This window comes from Nesoenas mayeri (genome assembly GCF_963082525.1).
Source record: "Nesoenas mayeri genome assembly, chromosome: Z".
In the NCBI taxonomy this organism is placed as follows: Eukaryota; Metazoa; Chordata; class Aves; order Columbiformes; family Columbidae; genus Nesoenas; species Nesoenas mayeri.
Window position 1 is genome coordinate 54,742,783 of NC_137542.1, and position 22,173 is coordinate 54,764,955.

General features: G+C 39.3%; 1 protein-coding gene across 1 annotated transcript in view; it reads left to right on the plus strand.

Moving 5' to 3' along the window:
* Window positions 1-4,638: 4,638 nt before the first annotated feature.
* The window catches only part of FGF10 (fibroblast growth factor 10), a gene marked incomplete at both ends in the record, with an annotated part of 62,743 nt that continues 45,208 nt past the window's right edge, over window positions 4,639-22,173 (plus strand). Inside the window, one exon of the mRNA XM_080362888.1 lies at window positions 4,639-4,975. Within this exon, the coding sequence (XP_080219014.1) occupies window positions 4,639-4,975 (337 nt within the window). The remainder of the gene's footprint in view (window positions 4,976-22,173) is intronic.

Consider the following 22,173-nt stretch of genomic DNA (forward strand, 5'->3'; position numbering starts at 1 on the left):
AGTTTGTTTGTCAAGCTTTAAGGCATACTTTATTCTGATAAACTGCAATAGCCTTCAGTCCCCATTGGTGGACATGAACTATACAATATAAAGATTTAAGCAAGTAGCACTGCATCTCAAACCAAGTAGCTTGTGTCGTTGCTTGTTGGTAATTGTGGACATTATGTGCTACTGACCTGTCTTTATAACTAAGATTAGTGTTTTAAAATACTGCCAAGTTCTGCAGTTCAGAAATGACATATGAACAGAGGTATCAGAGCCATCAATGGTATTTCTCACCTAATTTCTGGCAGAACTGTCTCTCTGGATTGACATTCCTGGCCCAAATTTCTCTCAATGAAATCACTGGCAAATTTCCCAACACCTTGAATAGGAATAGAATTGGTCCCATGATCAGAAGATGCATGTGCACCTCTCATCATACTGTAAGCTGTAAATGTTCATAATTGCTATCTAGCAATCCCAACTGAGATGCTGGTGACATCCAAGAGTGAGCTGATTACAATAACACTCAAAGGCATAGACAGAACTTATTTACAACATCAGAAAATATAATGCCTTGCCTAAGTGAAATCATGCAAGGCAAAATCTATTCCAACTACCTTAAAATATCCCTTCTCTGATTCAAGCCATCTCTGCAACAAGGACAAGAAAGAAAAAAAAAAAAAAAAAAGGCAACACTTCAAAACATCCCTCCTTGCCAACAAAAAGACAAAATCATGACATAAACTATTTCTACAAGTATCAAAATAATATTTTGTTAAGATTATTTTTCATTAAAATTCACCTGTGCAATTCATTTCCCTGAACATTCTTGGGAAAGAAAGCAGCCTGAAAAGAACATTCTTAAAATATATTTTCTACCTTTTGCACATTTTTTTTATACATGTTGTTTTTTATTTCATTCTGGATGGGTCAGTTTAATTCAGCATTCATAAAATTGCAGCACAAGAAACTTTTCACAGGATCTTAAGAGTGGTAAAAGGCAAAACAGAAACACTGTTTTAGAAGCAGCAGGTACCGTTTCTAGTCTAAGACCTGTACTGAAGGTAGCTGCTTTTCAGGCTTAGCAATGGAACAATTAATAAAGGAACCCATTAAGGTCTGATTGTTGCTGCTAAAAAGGAAGGTTGAATTTCAGTCCTTTGAAGTAACTGAGAATGATTCAGGCCTCATTACAGAGATATAATCTACATTCATACATTTATGTTAGTGATTCAAATCTATTGGGACAGATTGAATTCCGTTAAATAGTGCATCTTTCCTGTGGAACTTTTCTCAGGCTTTCTCAGGCTAACCTAAGAGGTGACCTGACAATACAAAGTAGGGGGGTATTTAGGGATTCAACTGTGCTGTAAAAGAAAGGCTACACAGAAAGTAGAAAAAAGAATGAGATATAGTCTAAAAAGCTATGTCAGCTTTTCATTTGGACTCTGTTTTGTAAATGCCCTCTCTGTCATCACACAGGATAGAAAAGGACGCTATGCGTTGTAGTAGCTTTAAGTACTGCATTGAATATTGCACCTGCCAGAAAGCAGATTTATTATGAAATTCCAGAGATGTGGGTTTTGTTCTTAACCACAAGAGCTTACAACCAACATACAGCCAATCACAAGCTAGAAACAGGCCTAAGCAGAACTCTTCTTGAGTAAATTCGAGACACTACCTATTTTGTTTTAATGAGTAGGGGTTAAATATATCTGTTAGACCCCCAAACTACTATTTTCTCCTGTCACCAGAGATCCTAAAAGGGCAACTTGTATTTTCCAGCCTTTGACAGGAAAAAGGGAAAAAATGAAAGATTTTTTCAAATGCATAGTTTTAAGACATTATAGTAACTACTTATTATTTAAGATGCTGGAATCAAAACAAGTTCAATTTTAGAAATAATGTGTTGTACCCATCACAGTGTAGACAGCAATCATTGACATCACCTTTGTAGACAAACATGTAAGCTGGCAGGCATTCACCAAAAAGTAGGCTTTTGCTTTTCATTTTTGTCTTATTTATATATATATTTTAAATTATCATTATTATTATTATTTGTTGCCACAAAAAGAAAGCCTTAATCAGATTCACAAAAAAAAAAAATCTCAAATGCTTTGCACTCAGTGCAAATACATGCAGAATAAATATTCTGAAGTACCATAAACAACATCATAAAAGATATTGATTCTGAGATTAAATGGTTTCATTTTTAAGGCTGTTTAAATGTCAGTCCCAGAAGCTGAACACATAAATTTAGGAGCTAACTCTCTCCAGAATAAACACCATAATTGGAGAAAATCATTTCTAATTTCTGTTGTGAAGCTAACAATATATTTAACTACCTAATCTAATGAATTGTTCTAATTTTAGAAGTATTTGTTATTTTCTGCATTTTCTGTTGTTCAAGATTTACTCCAAATGTAATTGTATAGGTGGTTTTCCATTGCATTCCACTGATCTGCATTGTTAAACTACCTCTATTTCAAAAAAAAGTCCTAGGTTTACGTATTGAGCTACTCACTGTTTCTGTACTGCTTCACTTCACTGCTACTCCATTTTCTTAGTGAACGTTCGACCTACTTGCATAACAAAAGTTATTTTACAATAATAAATACAGCACCAAAAATTAATGTCTTGCATGCTGCCGATATCCTGTCAGTCTCTGATCCCTTATTCTTGTGTTAAAAGATACTACATCATATAGGAGATACCTATTAATTACTGGGAAAGTTGACGGTTCAGTGATAGGCTAGAAATATGAATCTGTCATAACATTCAGTATGTGAAATGACAAATCCATTAGGAGAGATGGGATCAAAGGAAAAACCAACAACATATGCCCCTCCAGGAAAATAATAGCTTGAAAAATCACTTTAAAATAGCCTTGAAAATGGAAAATTTGTTTCTTTCTGGCAGAGGAAACTGCCTTGGGTGTTTTTTTTTCGGTTTTTTTCCTTTTTTTTTTTTTTTAAAAAGACAGCAAAACACTCAGATTTTATGGGGAAACCTTTGCAATCCAAATAAAGCCCCTTTTGCTTTGAAGTCAGATGCGTGATTCAGTAAATGACTCATGTTAGCAATTAGAAAATGGTCATTTAGGGCCCTGATTTCTTTTGAGACAAGGAGGGTGAGGGTGGAGAAAGAAACACAATAAATCTTGAGTGCCTTAAAAGGAAGAACAGGCTAAAGTGTGAACTTTTCATTTCAGCAACGGAAGTCAGAAATCAGTGATTCATTAAAGAAGGGAGAAAGACCTCCCATGGAAGCTGGCAAAGTAGAAGGAAAAGGAGCTAATTATGTCTCTTCCCTTTTTACTCTCTCTGACCAGCATATAATCTGCTTTTCCAGGGTCTGCCTGTAGTATACACTTCTTTCCAACCCCTTCACCCAACCCCTCCTCCAGCAGGGGGGGAGGGGGAGATCTCGCAGGCAACAAGCTCCAGGTGGCTTTCTCAAGCACTTCACTGCCAAAAAAATAAAATAAAATCCTCCGCTAGAAAACAAGTTTCTTTTCGGGGGGGCGGGGGTGAAGTGAAGGGGGAGGGAAGCCTCCCCAGAGGGGATTGGTTCAGACTGGAAGACAGAGAAATTAGTAAAGCGTAAGTCTCCAAGCCGTGCTGGTGGCCGGCTCTCCGAGGAGAAGAACGCTTTAGGAGCAATTAGCAGCGAGCCGAAGGCGGCGGCGGCTGCTGCCGCTGCAACCCGGGAGGAAGCGAGGGCAGCTCCTGGGGCTCCCACCGCAGCAGGCACCGCTCGCTGCAACTGCGAAAGGGTTTCAGATGTCCCACCGCTGCTTGACCCCCTGCAAATAAGGGTTGACCACCAGAGGCACATCCCACCTCTGACTTGTAATCGCTGACATTTAGGCTACAGCTTCCAACCTGTTTACAACCAAAGGGGGAGGGAAAGGAAGAGAAGGGGCGGGGGGGACAAGTTGGGATTTTTTCCCTCTCTCTCTTTCTCTCCCTCTCGATTTTTTTTTTTTTTTTTTTAATACTGTTCTGGAGAATTCAAAGCAAAACAAAGAAACTGCCTCCTCTGGGGTTGTCAGTGAGAAAGGACGAGTTGTGCAACTGGTTTGGGATTTGCAAAAAGGCAAGGGGTGGGGATCAGAAGAAGGTGCAAAGCCACAAAGTGTGAGTGCTTGTGTGTGTATGTGTGTAAAGGGATATGTGTGAAAAATCCCTCCCAGTACCCCTTTCCACTGGTTGTTATTTATTTTTGTTGTTGTTCATTTTGCTGTCATCTATTTTTCAGACCTTTCTGCATCTAAGATGGTGAAGAAAGGAGTGAGGAGGAGAACAAAATAACTACTGGGAAGTCTCAAACCAGGTTGGGGAGTGTGTGTGTATGTGGGGAGGGGTAGGGTGGGGAAAAGAAAAAGAGGATTAACCACAGCAACCCCCCAAAAAAAACCCAACAGCTCTTTTTTCTGAGGGAGGACTCGAAGGATTAAAAGGCAGCAACTTCTGAGGCGATTTGTCCCCTGAGTTATGGATGTTGGTGCACTTACTTCAGGCCAGATCAGAGCTCAGAGGGATCTAACCAGAAGCAGCAACCACCGGCTCTCCACTTGCCTTTTACCAGGTTTTACCCTTCCAGTATGTTTCATTTGATAAGACATTTTCCAGCGCCCAGAGTTTCAGTACAATGTGCAAATGGATACTGACAAATGGTGCCTCAGCCTTTTCCCACCTGCCTTGTTGCTGCTTGCTGCTGCTCTTCTTGGTGTCTTCCGTGCCTGTCACCTGCCATGACCTCGGCCAGGACATGCTGTCCCCGGAGGCCACCAACTCTTCTTCTTCATCATCCTCCTCCTTCCCCTCGTCCTTCTCCTCTCCTTCCAGTGCGGGGAGACACGTGCGGAGCTACAATCACCTCCAAGGAGACGTGCGCAAGAGGAAGCTCTACTCTTACAACAAGTACTTTCTCAAGATTGAGAAGAACGGCAAGGTCAGCGGCACCAAGAAGGAGAACTGCCCCTTCAGTAAGTACCGCTCCGCCGCCGCGCCGCCAGGCAGCGGCTGCCGCCCCCCGAGCGCCCCGGCCGCGGCAGCCCCGGCCCGGACAGCCCGAGCCTCTCGCTGGGGAGGGAAGGGGAAGGCGACGCCACGGCGGGGAGGGGGCGCGGGGAAGAGGTGCGGTGGGCTCCTCCGGGATCCCGGACACCGCCAGCCCGTATCTGCAAATCTCTCTTGTTACATTTGTTTCTCAAATGGCTTCGCCGAGCACAGTTTATTTCTTTCCCTAGCAGAAGAGCAAATTAGAAAGATTTGTAAGGATGTGGTGCGGAGTTGGGGGGGAGGGGGGCAGAGACGAGACATTGTCTCCCAAATCTGAAAATCATTATCCCCTGTCATTAAAGCGCCTTGACGAGAACGCTATATTGAAACAATGCATCGATTTTTCCCCGCGCCCATACAGGCTACTCTCCCCGTGCCTCGCAAGCGGTGTCTGCTCCGCGCTCCCTCCTCCCCGATCCTGGGACAGGGGGCAGTTTCTTTCAGGGTGGGGTTCTGCCCAGGTTTGCTCCGCGCCCTGGCGGTGCCCGGCGGGCGCTGAGCGGAGGTGCGCGGGCGCGCAACCGCCCGCGGTGAGGCGATGCGGGTGCCGCCGCCACCGCGCCGCTATACCGCCGCTCGCTCCATTGTAAACATCTGGGGCTGGCTTCGCACAGACCTCACACGCGTTTCATTGTCATTAAATATATATATATATATATATATATTTTTCAAAGTAAAAGCCATATGGCTGTTTCCATGGCTGTAGCTTTTCTGTAGCACTAATTATGCTTTTAGTAATAGCGTGCTTCTGGTAATGTATCTTTGGCTGCCAGTGCTAGAAGTGTAACCTTTATTCGGTTTTCCTTGCCTGTGCAATCTCAAATTGAAGTTGCTGTAGTAAATCACAATGTATTGCATTGTAACTCTCAAGTGACTGCATCCCACTGTAGCAGCACGCTGAGAAAGCAAGCTCTGTTATGCAAGTGTTGGAGGAAACTCTCTGGCTTGCTTTGCTTGGTGGGGAACCACGTTTTGGTTCTTGGATTGTTTTACATAAATCCAGATAAACCTGGGGATAAATCTTCTGTTAAATTAAAACAACTCAGTGGCTTAAGGAGATCCCTTGTTAGCTAATGTGTAAAGTATGGAGTACTTCGGCAGGTTGCCATGCTGTATGATAGACATTACTGTTAATTCAGCTGTATTTCTATTAAATATCCATAACATAGGCTTACAAACAGGGAGGAGAAGGCTGCTGTATCATATGGCACTACTACACTTGCTCCACCTTGCAACTTCATGCTTTATCATGCACTTAATGTTTATAAAAGCTTTAGAAGTCAAAACAGCTGAATCTTACCACCTCTCTTTCTATATTTCATGGAAAGCTAAATTATTGAAGAACAGAACTATGATGAAAGCTTCGTTTTGATGAATTTGTGTAGAATGAGATCTTAGCACTGTCTTAGATTTCTTTTGTTTGTGGAGGAAGACAGCATCATTCCACTAAAATGGGATTCTGAAAGCTTCATGTCTCTGAGAACATTAAGCCATTCCATGCAGAACATTGTTGCCAAAAAAACTATAATGGGCCTAGTCTGAGAACAGTACACTCAGAGAAGTAACTACTCACCTGAGCAGTCCCATTTAGCCAGCAGAACTGTTCAGTGAGTAAAGTTACACACATGCATGAGCTTCTGCAAGATCTTGCCAAGAAGAGTTAGAATGCACTGAAATGCACATACACATCTTTCTACTCTTCCAGTCTACATGCAAGAGAAACCCCCTGCAACTATAAAATGTCATTCTTTTTTTCCTAGTTTTCCAGTCAGTGCATCAGAAAGAGAATCGGCATTCTTGGTTATGTCATGGTTATTGTCGCATCTCCAGAGTATCTACTGACAGAAAAGATCATGTAATTTGTTTTATATAAAAGCAAAACAATGCCTTTATTATACGTAGTTGTATCCTGTCTCTCAAGTTAAAGTGCAGGGAAGAAAGGGCTCCCATAATCTTAAAACTTGCAACTTACTAACTGCACTTACATCACAAAGTCAGACCTAGTGTAGAATATCTTTAATACAAAACAATTATGACCTTGTTAGCAGAAGATAAGTAAAACAGTTGTATGTTCTTCTTTAATAGTCATTATAATTTGCAATGTGAAATTGTTTTCTCTTACCATAGGTAGTCTGAGACCATTTAAGAATATATTTACAGTTGCCTTTCTTGCAAGGGTGTCAGTGTAGCAAAATGTTGCAAGACATTCACAAAATCTGTGCTTTCCCTGACCTCACGTGTAGCTGTGCCATCATAATACTGCCATAATCCCCAGCTGGACTGATTCCATACAAAGACATGGTATCTTTATGATAGTCTAAAATATGTAATTACATGTGAATAGATTTCTGCCATGCACAAAGGGTTAGCCAGCCAGCCCACTAAATTGCAGCCTGTTTAACATTAAAGGCTATTTAATCTCTAATATAAATTCCTCTTTAGAAACCACGCTTTTCTAAACAAATAATAGTGACTATTGACACACAAGACTTTAAAATATTCTAATTTTGGGCTAATTTTATTTTTCTCCTATGCTAATGTTTAAAATCCATTTATGCTGCAGTAAAGCCTTATCTGTTGGACTGTGAGATCATGATATGTTGTGTAATTAGACAACAGCTTTCATGGCTGACTGCCAGTTAGGCACTGTCAAGTACAAAGAACAGTTGGAGAAAGTCAGAATAAACATTCGGAAAACAGAATTTAGTCTCCAGCCTTTAAATGGCTCAAGCAGCATTCATAGATTTGCTCTATAAATATTGTGTAGGGTGCGCTAAATTAAAGTTTATTCTGGCAGATGTTTTCAGACTCGATTGCTTGGAACTATTCCATCAGCCTTCCTCTACCTATGGGTTAATGGGAACAGAGGTGCCTTCTGACTGCTCTGTCAGGAGGCAGGGGGAACTTGCAGAATTTGGCATAGCTGGACGAGTGTCTGTCACTAAGTAGAAGTAGGACGCCTTTTAGGCTTTGTTTTGTTGTTCCTTGCATCTGGAAGTTTGTTTCCAAAATTCAACTACTAGCTCATCCTGCAACACCACAGCTGTGAAGTCCCTTGCCCTTGTTCTTGATAGAGCCATTTGCATGCATGAATAAGAAGAGCTGTACTGCTTTCTGGTGACTTAAGTACTTGGGGGTAGGGGGGTTGGGGGAGAACCAAAACCAAAAAGCCTCTAAAGAGCAATTACAAAAGCTTTCACTATAACTTGAGATCTGGGGTGATGAAGAGGAACTTAAGCCATACATAAAAAACAGAGAGAGAACAGCATGTGTGCAGATTCTGACTTGACTTGCACCCAGAAAGCTTTATTGAAGATAGTGAAACTCTTCAGGTTTAATGGATGGCATGCATTGGGATACATGGTATATGATAAGCTGGTTCAGGAAAAATTGAACATGTTTTTGAGTGTTGTGCTATTTTCAATTGACTTTTAATGCAACTGTTAATAGTGCTATGAAGCACACACACTTCAAATTTACATGACCAGTCTTAGTAGCTGAAGAACAGTAATGCAATATGCAATACTAGAAGCAGCTAGCTTGCAGTCTGTGGAGGGAGTTCCACCTGAGCCAGGCTTACTGAATCATGGCGTAATTTAACTACAAGTTTAGGGAGTGGAGTCTGTGTCCTTGAGCCTGGATATTAGTGGGAAAGATTGCTGGAGTGATTCATGCGGGCTTTGGACCAAGCGGTGCTGTGAAAAACCTACAGTAGATGGCGGCACAGCCACTGTTTGGTGCCACCTCTGCGCCCAGTAGGTGGACAAGGAGGGGCTGGGTCCTCCCCTGCATGAGCCAGTTTAGCTCAAGCAAAGCTAAAAGGGCTTCCACCCTTTAATGATAGCTGAGAGGCTATTATTAATTGGCCTTCTGAGCACTCAAACAGCACAAAGGCACTGCATTTGCAGAGTACGAGTGTTCACTGGGCTAGCTAACATGAAATAATTCGCTGCTTCTCACAAGCTAACCTATACCAGGCTTTGCCCCTGAGTACGCAATTATCTTTTATACATAGCTTTAGGATCTGCTGAAGTCCCTAATAGTCTTTGGTTTTGCTTTAGATAGTGTGGAATCAGAGTAGAAATGCGGTGACTAATAGCAAGTAAGTTTTGAGCCTCATTCTGTAGCCCAAACAATTTTTAACAACCACTCTAATTACTAGAAATGCTGAATGTTACTACTGGGGGTCTTAAGTGTGTGTATATATACATGACACTTAAATACAGTTAGCACTAGATATTGGGTTATATACATGAAAATTGCATGAAATGTGTTTTGATTAAGTATACTCAGTTTGATACTTGTTTTTTTCATTGTATGTCAGGTATGAAATCATAAAGCTTGACAGATACCTTAACCTTATCTGCAAAGTTAAAATCAGGTTAAAATACTTGATAAAATATGATTCTTTTGCTATCAAACAGTTTTTTAAGCTAGCTGTTTGGGGTTATCAACTCCTCATAAGCTCATGTTTGTAAATTAATGTGAGAAGTTTTCTGTTTTTCTGAAGACTTGTTAGCAGGTATATGTGTTTTGTTGTTTTACTCTCCGTAGAGGTCTAGTTTATTTTCTTAGCAATCAAAAGACTAAAAATAGGAAATAATACTGTTTTAGTGAAGCAATTTGAAACTTAGGTTCTTTAATATGAAATGTATAAGTTCTTACAGAGATGATTTCTCACTTTAAGTCCTTTTTTATTTTTTTTCCCTCCTCTGCAGAACTCAATTACATAATTTATAACCAGTAGTATACAACCTTAGGCACTTAGGATTTATGAATGTGGAAAGAATTGTACTATTTAACATCTACTGACACTCTCCTGTTACCCTTACTGCATTCCTACCTTGTGGACCCTCCATGTTGGTACTGTAGCCCTGTCGTAAATCTGTTCAAAATATACAGTTGTAAGAAGTCTTTTCGTCTTCATAAATCTTAACTTATAGCCACTTAAAAAAAAAAAAAAAAAAAAGGGGGCAATTGGAAGTGTGTTGTTCTTAAAACTTCAGAAGAAAGCAACCAATGGATATGCAGGCTTATAGACACTGTGCTGCTGTTTTAATGGGAGGGTTTTCAGGTAGTGGCTCAGTCAAAGCTTCCCTGGAAGATGGCGTTAGCTGAGTGAGCACTGTAGAATGTGCTTGCACTTCTGAAACATCTTGTATGCATTCACTCACAGGATAAGAACCTCTGTTTTGAAATAAGGCATTTTAAGATGACTTTCAGATGTCTTTGAGCTGTGTGTGTGAATAGGGCCCTTTTCACTTCAAATGGGAGTCAGATTAGATCCTTCAATAAGGAAATTTTCCTTTTATTCCATAGAGCCTTTCATTTTAGAAAAGGAAAAATCCTTCTATGAGCAAATCTTGTTAACCTATGTGTCCTAAGTTAAAAATTGCAGGTACCAGTATGAACATAGGGCAACATCTCATGTCCTGCTGGATTTCTGACTTTTCTACTGAGCAAGTAATATAGGTACACAAGGAAGGTTCTAAATAGCTTTAAAAAAACCCAAAAACCAAAAAACAAACAAAAAAACAACAAAAAAAAAAACCAAAAAAAATAAACAAAAAAACCCAAAAACAAACTAAACCAAACAAAAACCAAACCAAACCAAGCAAAAAGAACAACAAAAATCCCCACCACCTTTGTTAAACAGTATTGTATTTCTGTTCTTAAGATTAATATTTGGGATTATAGAAACATTGTCAGCAAAGCAGAGAAATAATTTTGTCAATTTGGGATCTGTTATAGTGTTCCTTTCTTGACCTGTTCTTGTGTGAGTTTTTTTCCTCAGTTTCTGAAGAACTTTACTAAACAAGCTCTTACAGTCCCTTCTTCCCCAAAATAGCACAGAGCTGAAATTTCAGTTTGCACGTTTTGAACTTCTACTGCCATTGCTTGCAGTCCTCTTCAGACACTGAACTGCCTTATCCTAATATTCTGGGGTTTATCACCTAATGACCTCTTTGTCAGTTTGAACAGCACAAATAGTTTGAATGGTTATCAGCATTAACAAGTGATTTCATCTTTTATAAATCTGCATGGAAAAGTAACCTTTAGTTGCTTTGGGTTATGAAAGCCAAATTATCAGATCAGAAGTGGAGGATGCATTTAGTTAATATTAGCACATGTACATCTCTCGGTCCATAGGTATACTAGTACCACTAGTCTGTATTTATCAAACACATTCTCCTTCTTTTGCTTTGACAACTTATTTTGATGTAATATATTAATACCTTGCGGACTTTCATTACTCAAACACAGAAAAATAGTCAATGATACTTGCAACCATTAGTTCTGTTAACTAGAAAGATCCTTTCTTAGCTTGTTAGTTGCTTGTATTTCTAGTGCCAACTTGTTGTAAAACATTTCTGTTAGTTACAATACAGTCAAAAGCAGACATGAAATACTTTTCAAAATGCAGCCTGGGAAAACTCTGTGTTTATGAAGAAAATTAAAATCTTCAAGGGTAGGAGTGAGGAGGAAGTGGCTTAATCTTTAACCACTGAATGGATATTACAACTGAATTAATTAGCTGAGTGGAATATTAAAACTGATTATGCTGCTTAGTGAGTACAGTGCAACAAATGGAAACTGCAGGGGAAAGAAATGGTTACAAGTGAGTCAGGTCACACGCTAAATAATGGCTTTGGAGGCACTCTTTGCTTTTAAATTAGGTCATTTGTGTTCTTTCTTTGAACATTCAGTTCTAATTGCAACAGTAAATCAAAGAATACACTCAAAGTAGATTCCCATGTAAGGTGGACAACTGGACAGTGCCTTTTTACTGCTACTAACACGTGCATCCAATTACTGGGTTGATATACTCACAGTGTCAGCTGTAAAGCATTCCCCTATTTTATAGTTAGCCTAAAGAATTATTAGCCTGTCCCCTTTCACATTTACCTCTAAATAATCTGTCAGTAGTGTATGTCTTCTATAGTCAAAGAGGAATTTTCACACACATCGAAGCTGACTTTCAAGAAAAAGGAAATGTTGAAACTACAGCAGAAAGTTTCATTTCTTTTCTCCCTCCCCCTTCCTTAATTTCTGATGTTACGCAAGAGAGGGAAAGGCTACAGATACTAGAAACATGAATGCTTATGAATTTTGTATAAAAACAAGGGTCAGATCTTTCACAAACCTTGATTTAGTAAAGCAATATGATGCCTACTCTTTTCACGGTGGAAAACATATGTGAAGGACAATAAACTTAGTTGTTTTTTGCAGTTCCTGACTCCTTTTCATAACATGGGGAGCTGAAGTGAAAATAAGAGGCCTGAGGACTCTAGTTGTTCTCCCTTCTTCTGCTGCTGATATTAGAAGTGCAAGCATGCATAGAAATAAACCAAATGTAAGTTGTCTTTCAGGTTCCTGATGCACATCTGTGCAGCTGTAGTCTGTGTGTGTGGGAGTTGGGGAGGGAATGCTGAAACATTTTGGAAGCATTCAGGATGTTGCTTAATTGGAATTAAGGCATGGTGCTAAGTGGAGGCTGAGTATAAATCAATGATATTGTGCCTGCATTAAAGGAAGGGGATGGGAAGTGTGACAAGTGCCAGAGCACTGCCAGAAAGGATGACAAGAAAGAAATAGGGGCAGCATGTGTCTTAAGTGGGAGAGGAGTGGGGAGCATGGCCACACTTTTTGGCAGCTATGAACCATCAGTGATGTTGAATTGTCTAGCCACATCTCAAAGCATCACTAGTTTACTCACAGCCTGAACCTGTGAAGCCATTAAGGTGCATGTTGAAGTTGTCAAAAGCACGTAATCAGCATGGAGATATAAACTCTTCCAACTCCCAATTTCATTGTGTCTTCTCTGATCCTGTTCTCTAGATACTATTTGGTACATGCTCTGGGATTCTCTTTTTCACATTGCCCTCTTCAAGAGGATTAATAACCTGCTTGATTGCTAATGTGAAAATCAATAAGGACTACTTGCAAGCAGAAAGGTGGGCAAACTTGCCTTTGGAAGTAATAAGCTATTTAAAGCCGCCACGAGCAAACCTGTGTTAAAGAGGAGGTTTTGGTTGGTTGGGTTTTCTTCAATTTTTCACTATGCTAGTAGTATCCACTATATTTTTTATGAGAAACATACACATGAAGGATATCAAGATATCCTAAACTTCTAAGTGTTTTAATCTTTTGAGGTGGAATGGGCTATTTTTATGACTGATATGTTTAGTGTTATCAAGTATATCATATTTTGTAAGCTTATCTTTAAGATTTGAAGTAGTTACATAGTTACAAGTTCATATATTCAGTAACTATTACTACAGTGAGTAAAGGAATATATGCTCTAAAATAGGATACAGGATGACTGTATTTATATGAAGTGTATTTTATAAGACTGCAGTTTTAGTGTCTTCTTTTAATACATTTTAATGACATTCTAGGAGCTGCTAAAGTTCCTGATATTCACTGAAACAGTCTTTTGACTTCAGCAGAACAAAGTTTGATCTCTGTGGATTTCCCAGGTACTTATTTTTTCCTAGAGGTAAACATTAAAAGTGTAAACTACATCAGTTTGGAGTACCTCTCTCATCCACATGAAGTGTCTTAGTACCTCTGGTACCTGTCAGAGTCAAGGAAGCAAACGAAAACTTTCCCCTGAACTGTAACAGCTGCCTTCACCGTGTCCTTCTCTCCTGTCTCAGAGAAAGCAGAATAGTGCACATGGCCCACGTTCTGATGACAGGACACCTTTCCTTTATCAAAACACTGCTGCTAATAACTGCAATACAGAAGTTGTCTGCTCACTAAGGAGCTGTAACTGCAAAATTAATAGTAACATGAAAAGAAGCAGCAGGAGCCTGGAACTAACCACATGAGCTGAGCTGGGGCAACTTTTTGTTACTCTGCTTCAAGTTTTAGGGCTGGTTGCTCAGCTGGCTCTTCAAATTCTGAAAAGATAACCTCCTTCCATAAAAGGCACATGTGTGGGTTTTGTGTTAACCTTACCAGGTAGCTGGGTCAGCAGTAGGTAATCTGGCCAAAGGGCTGGGCTAAGGCACCATCATGTGTAAACTGGAGCAGAAAGTTAGTAGGAGCTGAGTTTCACCAGCTGTTCTGAGGTACAAGCAGGCAGCCAATCCATTGCAAGCTCTTTAAATTATCACTTCACCTGGTTCTGACAGAAATAGCTTGGAAAGTGAGTAGCATGTAAGAAATGCAAGGAAATTATGATTATTTGAGCTTCTTATAGGAGAAGATGCTGGGTGCACACGTGCAAGTATGTCAATTATTACAGACAGTGGCATTTACTGTTAGCTTTTATTCACAGACCAGAATCACCTCTTCTTCCAAATATGCATGAGCACACACAAGCAATGATTCATTTCTTACAGCAATGTATAGTTTAAACCACTTCAGCAGCTAAACCAAAATTTACTAGGGTTAGCACTGTGAGGTGCAAGTTATGTCCTTCCTGAGGCTCAGAAGGTGACTCAATCCAAGCATTTTTGCTGCTTTTCTTGGGTTTTGTGGGCAGTCCTAGTTGTGGGCCAAGGAGGGTGGAGGGAGACACTGAGATCATGCAGACTGTAAATTCCAACCATGCCGGCAATGGTGATGTTTCCTACTGCCAACATACAGTGGGATATACTGCAGGATCGAGGAAGTGGGACAAAAATCTCTGCTCGAAGTATTAAGTAGAGAAATGGACCCACTTTCTCACAGCTTCACCTGCCTGAGGAGTGGGAATTGGAACCTAGTCTGTACATTCCCATGGCATTTAGACTATGTAACAGCTATAGATTACTTAGTTAATCCTTGGTACTTTTATGGAGTAAACCAGTTGAGAACAGGGACTGCAAATTGCTTCAAAGCTGATAACTGTGTGTTAAGGAGCTGCAAGACTGAACCCACTGACATTGGTAAAAATATTTTAAGATCAACGTATGGAAGATGTGAAAATAACCATTAGTAAATGTAGTGTGTAAAATACCTTGCTATAGGGCTTTGAATGAGGAAATGCATTTCAGCCGGATGTTATACCTCAGAGAACAGCTACTCCATCAAGGGTGCGACTAAACTGGCTGTGAAAGAAAAGGTCCAACACCAGCTTTCTTTGTAGAAGAGTTTGTGTGGTTTTTTTAACTTTATAAAGATTCTTAATGACCACAATGGATTTTTTTAATTATTATTATTATTATTTATTTTTTAACCAAAACAAGATTGAAACACGTAAGGGCTGGAATAAATATGTAGGATTGTGGGAAACTGAAGGTTTATGTCCTTCATGATGTGCTGGGAAGATATCCTGGGCATAAAGCAAGCTGAAAGACTCTTCTAATTTCCCTGTGCTCCTCCTGCTGATGGTCAAGCAATGCAGAGGATGAATCTGATTAAAGGGAGAGAGAAGAAGACTGAACAATTTGGCACAAGGATACTCTGTGGGAGTGCCATGTAGTGTTAGGTATTATGAAATAACAGGTCCTATGTATGTTTGTTATCCATTGTACCCCAAAATTTATAAATGCATTTGACTCTACTCTCTTTGGTTCTTTGCTGCTTATAGAATGAGAATAGTAATACTTCCTACATGAGCAAAAGTGTTATGAAAACAAATTATTTGTGGAGCACACCAGTAACACTACGATGAGTGCCAGGACAAAAAACATCGACCCAGAGAGTAATCATTCTCTTTTTACAGAAAGGTTTGGATATAAGGAAGAGCAAGGGCAGTTTTGTCCTCTTACGGCACAAGAAGGAGTAGGTTACATCTCAGTTCTAGCAGACTTGGGTGTTTATCTTTTGACTAGAAAAAAACTTAAGATTCCCCAGAAAAGAAATTATTCTATAGACTTTCTTGCAGGATTTTCCATCAAGATTACTCAACAAATTTGTTGCATAGCATAATACAAAGCTACTGGCAAGATAGCTCCTAACCAAACAGCATGGGTATAGGTGCAAATTGGATCTGTCCTTCTGTCAAGCTGACCTCTAGATTTGGTTGTGTTGCATGAACATTATATTTACAAGTGATGTCAACATTTATTTTACTTCAAAGGTACAAACATTAGGATGTTTCATCTCAAGGATATATAATAATTTCCATGATTAAAGAGTTAAAATATAATTGCAATTTCACTGTCTTTACTGTCAGGCCTATCAGTTGAAGAAATTTGAACATGATCTCCACCTAGTATTTATTGTCTTTGTCCATATTATATATTTTTTGGACTGCCTTAATTTCCCTGAAGTTTTGTCTATGTGTTAGAATTAAGCTACTGGAATTATTTACTTTGTTTTAATTTCTTTTCCTACCATTTATTATTATTAATATTATTGGGACTTCCCCTTCAGTGTCACAGACATCATTCTTTCAGTTTAATTTATTGCAGTTATTTCTACATGTCACAACGTCTGTTTGAAATGACAGCCATCCAAGTCAAAGTCTTTTCAACTTTAGTGAAAACACATATAATGAGGCTGACACTTGGCTCATGTGGTATTAATCTGGTCTCTTGGTCATTTCTTCTGTGTCTCCTGCTGCAGTCTGCTCTCAAAAAGATATATCTGCAGCTGGGGAGTACATAAGATTAACTTCCGCCTCTCTGTGGCTTCTTGCCTCAGACCACACACCAAATAATTCCTCAAAGCATTATCCAGATTTGCTCAAAATTCACCATGCTTGCTTTATTTCTTCAGTTCTGCCACACATGCATTTGTGGACTCAGCTTGCAGCTGATTCTGCTTATGAAACAGGAAACATTTTGCAAAGATGGGGATTTGGAGACAAACACTATTGTAAAATATCTATAATATTTTTTCTGTGCAACTCTTCCCTTTTTGGTTTTTGTGGTTTTATAAAGGTACACAGTAGACCAGAAAGGTCAGCAAGATGTAATCTTTTTGTTTTCAACCATACTCAGGGCATAACAAAGAGTGAAGTAGCTTGTCAGTACAGACAGAGTTATAGTAACTCCATTGTCCAAAATGAAATTTTTTAAAAAAGCAAACCACAGTGCTTATATTCAGGAAGATCTTTAGTGCTGTCTGAACTATTGAATTCAATAATGCTGCCCCAAAAATTGCCACTGTGAGGGTGGAGGAAGCACCCTCTTATCCAGGGACCTCCAAACCTTAATCACAGTTTAAAATCATTAAAAAGGGAGCTGCAGATGTGAGGAGTATGAGTACCTGTGCTCACACAACAATGCAGGCTCAGGAAGTATCTGTAATGACGAGCAGGAAAAACAGTATATATAAACATCTAACTAATTTCTGTTACCTTCTACTTAACAGAAAAATTTATAGCTGAGTTTACCAGAGACTTCTCATTAAGTCCATAATGGTGCTGGGAATGTCGTGTCGGTGTTTGAGTAAACTTCAGTCTAGTATTTTCTAATATTCCTGATGTCGGTTTTTCATCTAAATATTTTTTCATGGTACTTTCAGAATCTTTCTGCTTTTCACAGTGGCCAATCAGAAATGCATATTTAAGCTCTTCACTTACAGATGTGTTCTGTATGTCATGCTATGGAATTTCTACATGCAAAACTCCTGGTACACTCTCACAGGCATACTGATAATGCAAGAGCAGATTGCATGATGATGCAACTAATGTACCACATAATATGAAGAATCTGTAAGGGCCCTAACTGAAGAGCACACTCACATTTTCAGGTGTAGTCCTTGTGCAGCTATTGCTGTGAACACTTCTGAAAGCTCACTCTATCAAGTTTATGATGTAAAAGGTTTCATGATGTGAAACATCTTGAGAATAAGTAGAAAATTGTATCATTATTGCAGTATTTGGACACATTATATTCATGTCTTCAGGAGAAACATAGCATAGGCTTTACCTAGCAAAGGATGGCAAATGATAGAAACTTCTAGATAATCTAATAATCATTTCAGAGTTTAGTCAGTTAAAGAACTTGTCTCATTCTCCTGTTCCAATAAATATCTTGTTAAAGAATCCTAGTTAACATGACCTTGTAGCAAAGTTCTTTGCTCTTGGTTTGTTGGGTTTTTTTGGGTTTTTTTGTTGTTTTTTTTTTTTTCTTTTGCATTCCTTATCCAAGTGGTAGATTTGTTTTCTGATTTTGAAGGAGAGTTGATACTCACAAGTCATATGTCACCAGACACTAAAAGTGTCAAAATCTTACAGCAAGTCCTTGGTGGCTTGTTAATCTCCCCTTATTCACCTCCCCACCACCCCTCCCCCCCACCCCCCCCCCCCCCTCCGCCCTGTCTCCCCTTTTTTTAAAGGAAACAAACTAATTCACTTAAATATAATGAGAGCCATGCTTGCCATAGCCTCCTTTTTAAACAGTGTCAGCACAACTAAGATCTGTCTTATTTCTTCACTCCTTTTCTTGGCTCCAACAACTAAGCACAAAGCTGAAAAATACAGGTTTTTATGGCAGAGCTATTCCATATGTCAAATGAGAAATGGGGACTGCCATCTTTGTAACAGAAAAAAATACAAGTGTTAGGGCAGGGAAGTTTTTCTTTTCCTTTGTGGCCCTTCTTCTAAGTATCATCAGAAACATGCAAAAGATAAACCTCTGTGTTAAATAGGGAGACTAGATGTATGTTTAACCTCTTGCCCTTATTTTTCTAATTGGCTTCCATTAGGAACAAAAAGTTAAATATCTCTAAATACAAATAACTGATATGTTAAGGTGAACTTTTCAACTGGATTAGAGCTCTTTAGAAAAAGACAGTATTACAGAGTTTTGTGTTAAACCGACAGGCTGTTTTACTGTAGTGATGCATCTATACTTAGAACAATAAGTCCATGTTTACTTTTGGTAAGTCATGGCAGAAATTTTGTTTAGTTGCAGTAAAAATGAAATTAACAAGTAGTTAAAATTCTCATGTGTTAAAGAAAATCTGGAAATATCATGCTACAGATCTTAGGTTTGTTATTCAGTGTTAGACTTTTCCATCTCCAGAGACATTAAGTAACCAAATCTTGAAATATGGCTGTGTTATTTTCCCGTTCTTCAGATACAGGGACTGAGGCAGAGAGTTTAAAGACCAGGATTTTCTCTCTTTTATCTTTATTCCAGCTTATTACACCATAAATCCCTGGACTGATGATTCTACTCTGTTCCTTATTTCATGATGTTCATGCTTCTAATAGCAATGATAATTGAAGGGTAAAGTATAATACTGTTTATTTTGTGTAGCAGAGTGTGTCTCCAACATACATGTCTATGTATGACAGACTAAATTACAACTTTAACACTAGTTAAAGATACAGAAAGTGAAGAAAAGTCTACAAAAGTGATTGAAAAGAGGCAATAGAAAATTATATTTAAAGATGGATGTATTGGAAAGTGTCTTCTCATGGTAAAAATGCCTGTCAGCCAGTAGAGTCAAGAAAATTGGCAATGTTTGGTTCTTAATGAGCAAAGCTAGAAGCTGCTGGTAGCCTATAAGCTATCGTTTGGAAGAGTCTGGGAACTGAATTTGTTTTGTCATGAAAGAGAAATGTTTTAAGTGCTATGAATGTATTCACTACAGATACCAGGTGGAGAGACATAGTCTGCAAAACACCAGATTTTGCATATGGATTCCTTGTCATATTGCTAAGCTTTTATGGGTAAGTTAGTGCTTAGGAGAGATTTAGCTTAAGAAAAGATATTCACCCAGGCACAGAAGAAAATTGTCTACAGAATGGCAGGAGAAACAGGTCTGACATTGAAAAAATGCAGAGACTATTGCAATCAGGGAATCACTACCAGAAGTGAGTAGAGCAGAAGCCCTCCAGCAGCTTGTTCTAACTCCTCTGGTGGAGGTTACTAAATCTCACCAACTCACATTAGCATTCCATAATTTCCTCATGCAGAATCACACATTGTAGCTTTACTGGCTTAAATACAAGATTTCAGTCATCCTGATTGATACTATTTAAAGCAAGTGAACACTGGAGTCTTTGGAGAGCAGCTACGCTTCATCTAGGGAAATCACATAAAGACTGGCTGGTATACTTTTTTTTTTCCCTTTAGTCATGATTCAAAACAGGGGTGCGGGATGTTTTAGAAGGAAAAAAAATGTAGTGTGAAAAGGAGTGACATTTGATAGAAAATCACCGAAATTATTTAGAGTTTTCACAGTGAAGAAGGAGTTTTGACCCTGTATGTAACAGTCCAGGATCTCAGTTATGCATTCCTTGTATTTCTCTGAAATTGGCAATGTAAAGAAGCCAATTTATTCACACTGTGATTTCAATTTCTATCAAGAGTATCATTTCAGCACCTTATAAAAGTAATAATACCACCTTAGAACCTAGTCCAGGAGAAAATACCAGTCGATTTTATGTGTTGTGCCAATCCTGGAAAAAGCTGCAGATGTCAGCTTTACAGAAGGCTGAAATAGCCAAAGGAAAAGGTCAGTCATGGGATAAAGAGGAAAAGGAAATTAAAAAGGAATTCTTTCTGCTGCAGGCTGCAGTGGAGAGGGGCAGAAGCACTCTGAATTCACACAACAAGCGCCTCATCTTTTGTGCCCTGCAACTACCTTAGAAATTCTATCTTCTCCTTATGTGCATAAATTTCAAAGGTAAAGTACTAATATTGGAACCATTCACACTGGATAGCTTCAGCAGGCAGTTTCTGAGGAACAGCAGTTTATGCACATTATCAACAGCATGTTTACTACACTTCCAGAACGCTCCCTTATCCACAGGATGGGCACCTCCAGGTGGCCTCCCACACCTACAGACATCCTGTCTGTGGCACTTGGAGAGCTGTAGGTGGGTAAGGAGTGTTTTGTGGCTCTTGGTGTAGAACAGGGATGTTCTGCCTAGCCATTAATATTTAACCAGTGGACTTATGCTACTGAAAACCCAAATCTTTTCTCATCTTCCTCTGTCTTCTTTTAATATCAACTTTTGGTGGAACACTTCAAAGTGGTCAGGCAGCCCTTCTGTTCCAGGGTCAGGAACCAGCCAGCTTTGCTCTCTGGTTTACAATGACTAGGGAGCTCTGCTGCCTGCACAGCCTTCCCCTAGGCATCTGTTAAAAGTGGTTGGTGTGTGTCTGTTAATTGAACAGGTGTCAAGTCACAGGAAATCAGAACTAAAGAAAACCTCAGGGGAGCCTCAGTGTAGCCCATTGTTGCCAGTGCTTGTTATATAAATATCCTAAGTTTACCGAGTTCAATTAACACCAGGTAGGTTTTCTCACCACACTCCTTAGCTGAAGGCTGTTCCACGATCTCACTCCTCTAAGAGCTATAAATAATTCTTATTTTCAACCAAAATACCTTCATAACCAGCACATCTCTTCCTGCTCTTTTGTCCCAGTAGTGTCCTTCACTGCACCACAGCTTTTCTTTAGAGTTCACCATCACAATGTACACATTGGAGGCAGTTATATTATCTTTTTTTTTGACTCTGCTAAACTTAGTATGTCAAGTTCATTGCTAAACAGAGAACAGTGTACTGAGACATAGCCCACCATCTTCCTGCAGGTTCTGGATGCAAAGCAATTTACCTATATCTCCATAGGTTAATAAGCAATGTGTCTTGGTGGAGCATATTCATTTCTGTGGTGCACCCTGGAAACATAACAGTCTTCCCTTCCAAAGCCAAGTGTAATAGATTTTCCGGGTCAATTTAATTTGGAGTATTCCATGTGGATCTTCTGGTTGATTCTGTGTAGGCATGCCCTTTTCTTACACATAATGCTTTCATTCTCCCACCTTTATAGAACTGCTTCTAGGTGCCTGGTCTTAAACCAGAACTATGGACCATGTCCCAGACCTAAAAGAAGAATTCCAAGATTGCCAAAACTAACAAACCCCCCAAACAGACCTCACATCTGGCACTTGGCAAAGGCTGCTCTATGCCCAATTAGTAAAAGAAATGTGGACTATAGAAATGGGCCTGGTTTACAGTGTGTTTGACAGGACAGAGTGTTGGAATATTTAAGTACTCTGTTAAGAGTGATGATCAAAATACAGCTGTTGTAGACAAAGGTGGAGTGAAACAATTTATCACATAATATTTTATTATTTTTGATTTGCATTGAGACTTCTCCTGAAATTTGAAAGGAGAATATTGGTTTATGGGTATTTTGAGAAAGGAACTTATTCTCCCCACTTTCTCAACAATGTTGAAATGCTAAGGCATTTTCAAATTAAAGTGAATACGGAATAT